Source organism: Asterias amurensis, chromosome 1 (assembly GCF_032118995.1).
Source record: "Asterias amurensis chromosome 1, ASM3211899v1".
NCBI lineage: Eukaryota > Metazoa > Echinodermata > Asteroidea > Forcipulatida > Asteriidae > Asterias > Asterias amurensis.
This window is the reverse complement of record NC_092648.1, coordinates 21783058-21795746: the sequence shown is the minus strand read 5'-3', so window position 1 is coordinate 21795746 and position 12689 is coordinate 21783058. Positions and strand designations below refer to the sequence as shown.

The 12689-nt window shown below is 38.1% G+C and overlaps 1 protein-coding gene across 3 annotated transcripts in view; it reads left to right on the top strand.

Moving 5' to 3' along the window:
• The window catches only part of LOC139950418 (uncharacterized), a 34548-nt gene extending 22996 nt beyond the window's left edge, over positions 1-11552 (top strand). For all 3 annotated transcript variants that reach the window (XM_071949286.1, XM_071949205.1, XM_071949124.1), the window contains 12 exons: positions 386-457; positions 1082-1132; positions 1308-1372; positions 1491-1631; positions 2254-2470; positions 3960-4006; positions 4238-4279; positions 4505-4694; positions 5799-6041; positions 6526-6647; positions 7642-7761; positions 8284-11552. In XM_071949286.1, coding sequence (XP_071805387.1) covers positions 386-457; positions 1082-1132; positions 1308-1372; positions 1491-1631; positions 2254-2470; positions 3960-4006; positions 4238-4279; positions 4505-4694; positions 5799-6041; positions 6526-6647; positions 7642-7761; positions 8284-8443 — 1470 coding nt within the window. In that variant the 3' untranslated portion in view covers positions 8444-11552. The remainder of the gene's footprint in view (positions 1-385; positions 458-1081; positions 1133-1307; positions 1373-1490; positions 1632-2253; positions 2471-3959; positions 4007-4237; positions 4280-4504; positions 4695-5798; positions 6042-6525; positions 6648-7641; positions 7762-8283) is intronic.
• The last annotated feature ends 1137 nt before the right edge of the window (positions 11553-12689 follow it).

The following is a 12689-nucleotide window of genomic DNA, read 5'->3' as shown; positions in this document are numbered from 1 at the left end:
ATAAATACTGGTCAGTCCAGTAAAACTTCTCGTCTGTTGAGCTTTAAGCCCTGGGCCCAATTTCATAGAGCTGCTTAAGCAAAAATACTTGTTTAAGCAAAAAAATCCTTGCTTAGTAAAACCAGATTACCGGCCAAGACTCCACTCAATTGTTATGCTAAGTAAACAACAGCTAAACACCAGTCACAAGCAATGCATATGGCATGACATTTGGCCATTAACATGTGTAAAATAAGTGAAATAAGCAAGCTATTTTCATGCTTAAGCAATTTTTTTGCTTAAGCAGCTCTATGAAATTGGCCCCTGCTGTCTTCTGGATATTCCCCCTCCAACTTTGACACCTGATTATGTCCTTAAGTTACATCCTTCATTAATTCCTTTATAGATTTCTGACAGTCCTGATATGCAGTACCGTGGTGTGTCATTGGATATCTCATGTGGAAGAGTGCCTAAATTAGTAAGTGTCTCTTAAAAATGAGTCCTTTTTGTTTGTATCGCAGATTTTGAGGGGCTGGCACACAGTGTCTTCTTGGGAAGAGTATTTACAGCCGCAGTGGCTACCGCTGTGGCTGCTGCTAAGAGTGTTGCTATGGGCCTCCTAAGCTTCAACACTTGTTCATTTGCCCAGCAAGCCATAGCCGCTAATTCTGACTTAAGCCATAGCTCTGAAAGTTTTGTTTGATAAGGTATTCTCATATCTGAGAAAGAAAAAACATAATATTTTGTGTGAAGGCTTTTCAGACTTAAATGTTTCTGAGGAGGACGACAGCAGTATCAACTGTACAGATTGAACAATTTCTTAAAAGTACCCGGTCCTGGAATTTCATCTTTGAGAGGGCAAGGCCATTTTCATAGTGCAATGGGCACTTTCATTTGAAAAACTCTACTGGGAGCATTTGAAGGGGCACCAAGGCCAAGACCAGGGCAACAGAGGTCGTGGCCTCCGTGCAGGCCTGAGGACCATACCTACATTATGCTAGACTGTGGGACACAGAAAGATTTTTGACAATAAACACACGGTCTTGTTTGTTAAGCGTTGTGATGCAAAAACTCAATTGTTTTTTGTGTGTTTGTTTTTCAGGACTTCCTTATGCATGTGGTTAATGTGTTAACCCTCCTGAAGTTCAATGAGGTATGGAGTGATTCTTCTCTGTTTAATATATGAATATTCATGTATGAATATTCATAAAAAGATTCCAGTAAATGTTTCTGATTCGCCCAAATAGCCTGACATCATTACATGATAATGTATTTGTTTGCACTTTTGTTGAACCTTTCTGAACCTTTGGCATTTGTTATTTTGGCAGCTTCATCTGTACATGAAAGCATCCGATGGTGAAGAAGTTGAAGGAGTCATGCCCTTCTCAGAAAGGTCAGTATTTTAATGAAATATGTACAGCAATGGTCGCCCATTGGTTTTACACACACTACTTTCATTTTTACTGCCGATTTATGAGGAAATTTAACGATATTTATTTTGTTTCTGGCAGTGAGTTACTGGATCTTGAGATCTATTGTAAATGGCGACACATGGCGGTCATTCCAAGCCTGGATATAGACTCCGAATCGGAGCTGACACCTAAACAGATGGCAGTCTTCAAGCAGATCATGACCTCATTCGGATCAACCAAGTCAGTAGGAATCATATTTTATGCACCCTTGATAACTTGATTTTGACTACTTTTTTTCTACAGCAATACTTATTTATCACAAGTCATTTTTGTTTGCCTGGTAACTTGATTTTGTGCCTCTGCATGCTATTATTTGTCCGTATTTTTTTGAGCTTTCTAGAAAATGTGGTTGTCACAATGACACCCTGACTTGGAACAAGTATGACAACAGGGCCCAATTTCATGGCTCTGCTTACTGTAAGCAAAGATTCTGCGATTACGGAAGCAGGGAATTCCGCGCTTACATCCAGCGTACTTCACGGGTAAGCAGGGAATCTTGGCTTGTGTGCGTGCTTACTCCTAGCTACTAGGCATTTTACGCTTGCACAGTTAGCGCGTTGCACAGTTAGCGCATTTGGTGTTTGCACGGAAGTGGAGAATGGTGATCGTAAGTGCCAAATTTGGCGCTAAGCAGAGCCACGAAATTGGGCCCAGTTGTTTGGGCTAGTGTTTTTACGACCAGCTAGTGACTAACTCAATTCCTGCAAGATAGTGCAACGGTTTGTACTTCTAGGAACCAGCTTTATTAATCGAATAACTTGCAAAGATAGACAATGAAGTAACCTTATTTTATCATGTCTAGATGGGTGAGCCTTGGTTCGAAGTTAGTCAAGAAGCTACTGGCGTCCTCGACAGAGACTTCGCCCTACCTTGCCGAGCTAGACATCCCTGATCGACTTCATCTGATGGGGATTAAAGACTATCATCAAGTTCGCTTCTGTGCCAATCTCCTTGACTGCAGTACTGGTCCTGTTACACAACTACCCACTGGAAGCATGGCTATGCATTATGGGACCAAGGTAATAATGTCGTTCATTTCCAGTATGCCATTTTTGTCAATGATGACACTCCTGGCGCTAAAAACAAGAACTCTGCTAATACCCAGGGGTTGGGCACATTCTAGATCTAAAGTCTAAGTTTGAAGCATGGTGAATTGAAACAAGACCCTTGACCTTTTTCCAATTCTGCTCTGTAATCTAAAACATTTAAAATGTATATTTAATTTAGTTTGTTGTCTTTTATTTGCCCACAATTTGAGTGTATGACCCTAGTGTAAAGGCATGTAGGGATTCCCTGGTGCACGTTGATAACCACAGTGCAATGGCTCAGGTTTTTAGTTCTGGAAGTGTCATGTTTAATAGCAAAGTGGTTTATATCATTAATAAAAACTCTAGCAGTTTTTTGGTGGATCCTGAAGTTCTGATGGATCAGTCTAGAGTCTTGAACTCAAGGCCGTTCATTGAACGGTCAGTGGACTGGTTAGCATGACTTCAGGTAGATTAAACAATTAGTGTGGTACTGAGGTAGAAGATTTGTAGACTTGAACTTCTTTGCGATGAACCACACACATTTACAGCAGTTCAGATATTGATATTAGATTTCAGTTGTGTGAATTGTTTCAGAGCTAATTTTTACGTTCATTTAAAGCCATTGGACCCTTTCGGTACAGAAAAAAAAGGGTCACGGATTTACAAATAACTTACAGAGTTTACAGAAGGTAGTGGTGAAAGACATCCCTTGAAATATTATTCCATGAAATGCTTTACTTTTTGAGAAAACATTAAAACAATATCAATTCTCGATAGCGAGAATTACAAATTTATTTTGAACACATGTCATGACACGGTTAAACGCGCGGAAACAAGGGTGGGTTTTCCCGTTATTTTCTCCCGACTCCGATGACCGATTGAGCCTAAATTTTCACAGGTTTGTTAATTTATATAAAAGTTGTGATACACGAAGTGTGGGCCTTGGACAAAACTGTTTACCAAAAGGGTCCAATAGCTTTAAAGGCACTGGACACCTTTGGTAATCAGCGACCAGTATGCTCACTTCGTGTATCCCAACATATGCATGAAATAATATATCTGTGAACATTTTTACTCAATTGGTCATCGAAGTTGCAAGAAAAAACACCCTTATTGCACAAGTTAATGTGCTTTCAGGTGGCTAATAAAAGGTTTCAGGCTTAAAGTTTCTGATATTTGAGTGAGAAATTACCTCTTTCTCATATATATATACCGGTATACGTTACTTCAGAGGGAGCCGTTTCTCACAATGTTTTATACTATTGTTACAGCTCCCAATTGCTCATTACCAAGTAAATTTTTTATGCTAACAAGTATTTTGAGTAATTACCAAAAGTTTCCAGTGCCTTTAAAATCACTGACCTCGGGCCTGCAGTGTAGTGTAACTTTGAGTACTGTGCACCAAACAAAAGCTACTTAATTATCAATAATATTAATACCAATAAAGTGATTTGAAATTGTTTGTGTTCTCTCCTTTTAGGTTGACTATGACTTCAATGCCGCCTGCAAAGACCTCACCGAGTCAGGGTAAATTTTCCTTCCATAAGAAAAATATATTCAAGACACTGAATTATTAAGACGCCAGGTTTGAATTTGTTGTCGATTTGGACCCAAAGTTTATATTTAAATTTTAAGTAGTTATTTCGACAGATTTCTGAAAGTTATGATGGTCATTTTGAATATTTATTTTTTGTGTATGGTGTACCTGTAATATTAAATGAAACTTGATTATAACTTTTTTCTATTTTCACTTTTCAGAATGGCTTTCACAGTGTGTCCAGGAACTGCAGCATGGAACACGTGAGTTATTTCATAAAAAAATTATTGTTTTGTGACACTCAAACTAAAAAGAACATGAACAAAAATTTATAACACTTTTAGCAGGGAAAGCAAGGATTGTATTCCCACAATGAAATTTTTCAAATCCTACTCATTGTACATTGTGTAACTGCAAACCTTACTAGATTGTGTCTCCACCATGCAAAGTTTGTAATTCAACAAATTGTATTTCTAATCCATTACCAGAATCTCCGGTTGTCCTGAAGCAATGATCCGCAATGTTTACAACGCTGTTACTGCAGCGGGCCAGTCCTCAAATGCTATTGGCTTGATGGTCACAGATTGGTCAGGGTCTATGTTCATCAATCAACCCACGGTCAGCTTCCCTGGCTTTGCCGTGGCTGGTGGACTCGCTTGGAACAAGAATGTGGAAATGGTGAGATTTTAAATAATTATTTGTGATTGTGCATTGCATTCTTACTAGAATAAGGAGTAGGAGCCAGCAGCCGATTTAAAAAAACGCTAGAATTATTTCAATGGCTTTGGTTACCAAACTTAACTTGAAGAGTTAGGAAGAGTTTTGTGAAACCGACGGCAGGTTGCCATCAAAGAGATTCAAGAGCATTGGTTTTTAGAGGAGTCCATCCTCAAGTGTTCAATTAACACACCATACAACAAACCTGTGATATTTCTCCCCGTAATTTTGGGTTGAATAACGAAAGAAATATGGATGAGAGCAGGACTTGAACCTGCAACCTCCAGATTAATGTGCTGCCGCTCTACCAACTGAGCTGTCTAGCCCTGTATTGGCAGTGTTCTTACTATGTCAATATTGTTTCAAACCAGTCTTAAATGGACAAGTGGCCACCTTCCAACCAGGGCCCAATTTCATGGCTCTCCTAATTACCATAAGCAAAAAATCGGCGCTTGCGGAAGAAGGGAATTCTGTACTCACTGGTTAGCGGGAATTTTGGCTTGTGGGCTTGCGTACTCCACATTACTAGGGTATCTACGCTTACACAGCTAGCGCAGAAATTTGATGCCTGCCTTGCAAGTGGAGAATGGTGATCTTAAGCACAGAATTCGGCGTTAAGAAGAACCATGAAATTGGGCCCAGTAGGACTGCCTAACATAACTGGGGTGGGTTTCACAAAGAGTTAGGACTAGTCTTATCTCAAGTTAGGACCAGTTACTCCTCCTAACTTAGGGCTATCCATGCAATTTGTATATCTCCTAGGACCTAACTCTTTGTGAAATCAACCCCAGGGGTGGATTTCACAAAGGTAGTCCTAACTTAGGACTAGTCCTAGGCAATGCTAAGAGATAGGACCGGTCCTAAGTAAGGACCAGTAACTCATCCTAACTTAGGACTGGTCCTATCTGTTAGCATTGCCTAGGACTAGTCCTAAGTTAGGACTACCTTTGTGAAATCCACCCCTGGGCTATTTATGAATGGCAATTGTTGAAGAATGGTAGGGCCTTTTTGTTTGTTTGTGTACCATGACCTCACACTAGTAATTCCCCCCACTTGTCTACACAGGACTTTGTCACCGACAGACTAGCCGAGCTCCTGAACTATCACTTCTTCCTGGAGAGTACGAGTGCCCTCGGTCACGCAGTCGTGGAGCTGGGTAGGGTAGAGACCTTCCTGACTCGATCAGCATGGAACATGGCGGAGGGGCAGTTGTCTAAAATCCCTAACCCAGTCGGCACGTTCCTCTGTCAGTTTATTAAGGAACCGGATGCTGTGGATTTGGAACATGTCACACCGGAAGTCTTGCAGGTAATTATCTAACTTGGGTAAATTTAATACGACACCAAACACAACATCCACAGGTTTTTTCTTTAAACTTCCCTTAAAACATTACTTGCTGAGGTGCTGTAGTTTTTGAGAAATGAGTAAAACAATGTCACAAAAATCATTGTTGTCTCAGGAGACAAACATTATTTCAGCATGTACAACATATTTACTAGTACTGCTATTTCAATACCAAAACTGGTAATAACGTTGTACATGCTAAAATATTTTTTGCCTCACCCAAAAATTTCATCTAGGAATTCCCGCAGGAGATGTTAACAAATCTCTTAACTTATAAGTGGCTTATTGCCTCCAGGTATTCCACAGATAGTTTCTAGATGACTTCGGGATGGCTTGTCAGCTATGAAGTTTTTAATAACGACAAGGCTCTGGCATTTGTCTTGAATGGCAAATCCTGGTGTACTTATTTAGCTCTCCATTGACAAAATGATTCTCTCTTGTATCTTAGAAAACCATGAAAGGCATCCGCAAAGTTCAGTTGTCCCTTTCGACGGCCAAGAAGACCCCCGTGCAGGAGTTTTCTCTGGTAGAGCTTCAGATGACGTCAGACATCATGCTGTGGGCTACCAGGTGGGTACACAAAATTTACAAAAATATATTGTATTTGAAACAAAAAGTCACATCCCCTTAAGGTGATCTCCTGGCTGCCGCTTCCCAGGTTGTATCGTAATATGGGTGTGATCCTTAGCTACATGGCAGTTAACTGTTATATGGCTTCTGACTGGCACCCCTGAACAAAGATATTGACAAAATAGGGACACCGCCAATTTAGGGCTAGATAGCTCAGTTGGTAGAGCGCCGACACGTTGGTTCGAATCCTACTCTAGTCAATTCTTTGTTCAACCCCCAAAATCATTTTAAATATTTATTGTATATTCTAAGAGTGTCACCTTTTTTACTACAGATATAGTTCCATGTTTCTAGAGTTGTTTTTGCATTTTGTTGTTGTCTCTGTTTTTATTCTAATGTGTGGTCAAGGATCCCCAGTTTGGGGTCTGCATGCCTGTTCAGGGTTTCCCTTTTACACCACAATGTATTTTGGTGTATGTGCAATAAAGGTAATAAACTAAACTAAACGTAACTACAGATATACCAGAGTCAGCTACCCTGATTCACAAGTTGCTGTTTTAGATTTGATACTAATTTACTTTCATGTCTTAATATTATGTATTTCTAAGTATACTATTTATCATATTTTTATATTTTTTTGAGCACAAGAGCCAACACAATTTTATTGTATACTTGTATATAATAAATAGCACTAAACCAAATCTAATCTTATCTTATCTGTCACACCGGAAGCAGATTATCAATCCTCTTGTCTTATGATTTAGAACTGGGCATAATCTAGAATTTGGCACAATTGTACAACCATATGGTATGGTAGTCTCAAAAACACTGATAACAGGAGGGTCAACTATTTTATGTTTGACATAATATATCTCCTATTTAAAGGTTTTTTCCCCCTTTTTTACCAATGATTTCTGATCAGTTCTTACTTGGTGTAGACTGACACTTGTATCCCTTTCTATATTGACCTGCTTATGTATTTCTTCACACTTAGGGTGACACATGTGTTAGTACAAGCAGGCAAGAAGCCTGCCGCTGCATCAGCAGGGTCTGGAATTATCAACGTAGGGATGGCCAATGCCAATGCTACAGCTAAGACGGACTGCGCAAACAAGTGAGTATTAAACCCCAAACCTCGGCTCCGGCTCCAGGCTCCGTTTGATGTTGAAAACACCATGTAAAATGCACAATGCTCCAAAATTGATGTCCAAAACCAAACCGGAGACACAGCCCAAGCCGATATTTGGAAAAGGCCCAATGTTCCTTCCTCATGCTGACAAAATCCAGCAACATTTTCACCCAACTCGGCCGAACGCCATCATCACAATAATCATGGTTGCACCATTTTGGGAGTCTTTGCTCCTGTGTGTTAAACAGTGTATCAGGCATATTAGGCAACCCGATTTTTACAAACTTCCCATAATTTCTTGTGGTTACAAGTTGACTCCCTTCCTCTATAGTTTAACATAGTCAAGTAAAACATGCATTTGGATTCGGATTAGGGTTGATCATTATGCTGGTGGAATTACAAACAATTCACATGGCATATTAACAAGGTAGTAAAGCACACATCCTTTCTGAAAGCTGTGTCTGTGAGTGCCACAACCATGAACATCATTCTCCTTCCTTCTTTCAGGCTTCTTAGTATCATGGATATGTACCGCAAGGTGTGGCTACACACCAATCACACCTCAGGATTGCTAGGCTGCCTCGGGGTCTTCAAGACCATCTTGGAGAAACTCATCCCGTCCAACATGGAGGAGTTTGCAGACGATGATAATGAAGATGATCAGTAGAACCAGGTCAAGAAGAAACATTGTCTTCATCCGTATCTATCTAAAACCCAGCAGCAGAGTTTGATGGACTCAGTATGCTTGCCATGGAACTTGGTTTAAAATGCTGTAAAATGTCCTCTATTTTTATTTTATACTTTTTTAGAACAAAATAATTTCAAACATAAGGTCATCTGACATCAATAATATATGGTCATTCCAGAGGAGAATTTCTGCACAACCTATAAGGTCAAATACAATGCTGATTGAATCAAAATCAAAATTCAAGAATGAAATGAAAGTTGTCTGTACAAAAATCTACAGGCCATAAATTGGATCGATGACATCGAATGTGTTTGGATTTTGACAAAAATTGCACTTGAATGGTATAAACACAGTGGCAGTTTTACATCATTTTAATGCGAGATTAGAGACTTGTTATTTGTTTCCCTTTCTCAAAAGGACTCTACTATTTGAAAATGAGTGAATCACACACAAAAAATAACCTTGGAGCCAGTTTGAAAACTTGAAAACAGTTTGTGATGTAGGTACAACTCTTGAAGATTGATTTGCCCAAAATCTTACACAGATAAAAACACTAGTATCAACTTCTCATACTGGGTGAAAGTGTATTTTGCTTTCTCTGTCCATTTTTTTAGAACGCTGTGCCAAAATTTTCGCCACTGTTTTACCTGAAATTTGGAGGGTGATTGCCCTCCACTGCCCCCATGGGTCATACGCCTATGTGCTTGCATTATTTGGGGCTTCAGGAAAAGCTACCAAATGTGAAGAGTTGCTACAAATCCCCTCTTATTCTCAAAAGGAAGTACACAAAATGATAAAAAAAACTCAATCATAAGTCAACTTAGTTCTCCATGACTCCCATGGAGAACACAAACCAATATAGAATAATTTACTACAAGAAAAACCGTTTTGTTTATCAAATCAAAACAATGGAAGAAAAGATGAAGTGAAATAAGGAGTCTTTGACACTTTTTTATTTATTGATTGATTGATTTTTAATTATTCATTATATTATATTTTATGGTCTTTTTTTTCTTTTATTTACTATTATTATTATTTTATTTTCATAAATAATTTGTGTGGGAGATTTGTATAAAATCTGATAATCTATTTGTATATTTTGTGAGTAGGGGGTCATGGTATAATGTGAGATTCAGGAAGAAGCCGATTTCACGAAACGCTAGAATTAATCCTGTCTCAAATTAGGACGAGTAACCTGTCTGAACTTAGGATGGGTTCAATGCATCCTAGTGTCTTCGGATATGGGACTTTACCGGTCCTAAGTCCTAGCATTAATCCTAAGTTAGGAGAAGTTTGGTGAAACCGACGGCAGGCCTCTTTTGAGTCTCACAATGGTGGTGGTTTATGTAGAGTTTGACCATTGGTCTCTGTGCCTTGAAAATTAAATGTATGGGGCAGTTTTGGGAGTCGGTGTTTTGTTTTTTGGTTGGGTTATTATTTTTGAAATATTTTCAAGCTGCCATAGGAAGATTTAAGCAATTTAAAGGTAGGGTCATGGTAGTAAGCGTCCTGTTAAATATATTTGATTGAAGTGGCCCTGTTGGTCAGAACTCAACATTTTTGACATCCTTTTTAAAAGGATTTTGAATTTTTTTAAATCGAAAAAGATGGTCAAATATTCAGGTATTTTGTATTTTTCCGTTTGTGAATGCTGCAGCAAGAGGTTCGATTGGAACCTGCTTTCTCCTGGTTAAACGTGAATAGATTCAACACTCTTTATGAAAATACCGAGACATTTTTTGCCGTTTTGTCAACAATCAACAAGTAGATTCTGTATTCAACTGAAACTTCAACAGGTCACTGTTATTCTATCATTTTTGCTTATTTGTTCTATAAATCTGCATTCTGTTGACCCAAAACACAGTCTATGACCCTACCTTGATTGCTATGTTGAAATGTGTATAATTGTTATTTTGTAAGGATCTGTAGTCACTTTTCATTTTGAATGATGTAGATAAATTAAATTTTGTTAAAGTAGACACATTTGTTACAAACCCAAGAAACTGAAAGCATTAGTGGTTTACACATACATTTATGTGAGAATTTTATTTTTCGTACTCATATAATGATTAAGCTTCTTTTCATAGAGTTAAAAGCACTGAATCAGTGCCTGGTATTAACATTTGTATTAGTTATTACTAATAATATATTTTATTTTCTGCCAAAGGTATTCAAGTAAAATGAATTATTGGCATTGTTCACAACTTCACATCTAGTGTAATAAGGGTGATAGGTTGGGGAGTTGCTATTATATCATGTCTCTTAAAACATAGTACATCTGGGCCCAATTTCGTAAAGCCTGTTTGCAGATGTGTATACAGAGCTGCCATTAGCATAAGTTCTGTTTTTGTAAACACTACTATTGAACAAAGCAAAGGCGTGCTAGCTTGTCAATGGTTTTTGTAAGTAGAATAGTTATGCAACAATGCAAATCCAGTGGTTTATGAACTACATATTTGCTTATCCACGTTTTTCTGTCATAATATACGCGCAAACATTTGCAGAAACTGGTTACCAGCCAAAATTCCTTAATGGTTACATTATTGGGACTGGTGTCCCACCCTTTTTTGCTGAGCAAAGAAATTTGCTAATCAGTATTTTCTGCTTCACAGCTTCATGAATCTGGGCCTAGGTCATAGTGACTAAGTTGCGGGTTTTTTTTGACAACTTTACAGCCACACCTTGGTTATTTGACATAAAATTTATTTGCAATAACCTTAAGAAATGTCTGTTGCCTTTGTCTTGGAACTTGCCATTATGGACAGACCAATTTCCTTTTTGTTGTGGTAGATTTTTGTAGAACTTGCAGCAAACTTTATTATTTTGTTTACAACAAGTTGTCACAATGGTAAATGAGTGGTGAAATGCTTATCTTTGTTATAAAAAACAAAATTGTATTTTTGTATTCCTATGGAAACATTTTGAATTACTGGTGAGACCTAATTGTCTTTAATTAAAGTGCCTTGATTTCTCTTTAAATGAACATGCATTTTGCATAAAATGCTTTTGATGCTAAATAGTTAATAATCAATGTGTAAGGGAAAGAATTGTCAAATAAATTTCAAATGTAGCTATTAAAGCCATTATACACTTTCGGTAAACAGTATTGTCCAAGTCCCACACTTCGTGTATCACAACTTATGTATAAAATAACAATCCTGTGGAAATTTAGGCTCAATCGGACATCAGAGTCGGGAGAAAATAACGGGAAAACCCACTCCTGTTTTCGCGCGTTTCGCCGTGTCATGACATGTGTTTATAACAAATCCGTAATTCTCGTTAACGAGAACTTATATTGTTTTACCGTTTTCTCAAAAAGTAAAGCATTTCATGGACTAATATTTCAAGAGAAGTCTTTCACCATTACCTTCTGTAAACCCTGTAAATTATTTGTAAATCTGTGAACTTTTTTTTTTTTCTGTACCGAAAGGGTCCAATGGCTTTAAATCTGTAATAAAAAAGTGAAGATGTAAAAAAAACCTAAAAAAACCCGAATAACTTGCCTTGAACATAGTGTTGACACTTACACTAATTTCACACTGACAGCCCTGTATGCTTCGTTTTTGAAATGGCAAGGGCATCAAGGCATTTTCTCCTTGTTAAAGGGCACCCTATGAGGAAATTGTAAATTTCTACTGGAGTATTTAAAGGGCACCAAGGCAATAACCAGAGGCATGTGGGCAATCACCTCCATTGCCTCTGTGAAGTATCAGGCCTTAAGGTACGTAGGCTACATTATAATTGTTCTGAATTAAAGGCAGTAGACACTATTGGTGATTACTCAAAATATTTATTAGCATAAAACCTTTCTTGGTGACAAGTAATGGGGAGAGGTAGATGGTATAAAACATTGTGAGTGCCATAGTTTTCGAGAAAGAAGTAATTTTCCACGAATTTGATTTCGAGACCTCAGATTTAGAACTTGAGGTCTCGAAATCAAGCATCTAAACACACACAACTTCGTGTGACAAGGGTGTTTTCTTCTTTCATTATTATCTCGCAACTTTGATGACCGATTGAGCTCAAATTTTCACAGGTTAGTTATTTTATGCATATGTTGAGATACACCAACTGTGAAGGCTAGTCCTTAACAATTACCAATAGTGTCCACTGCCTTTAATTATACATCTTATATGTGCAAAATTATCTGATCCTGTCGTAATATTGTGGGAAAGAAAGATTGAGGCTTGATGCTTTTGAGTTTTTCCCTATTTGACAGACAGAA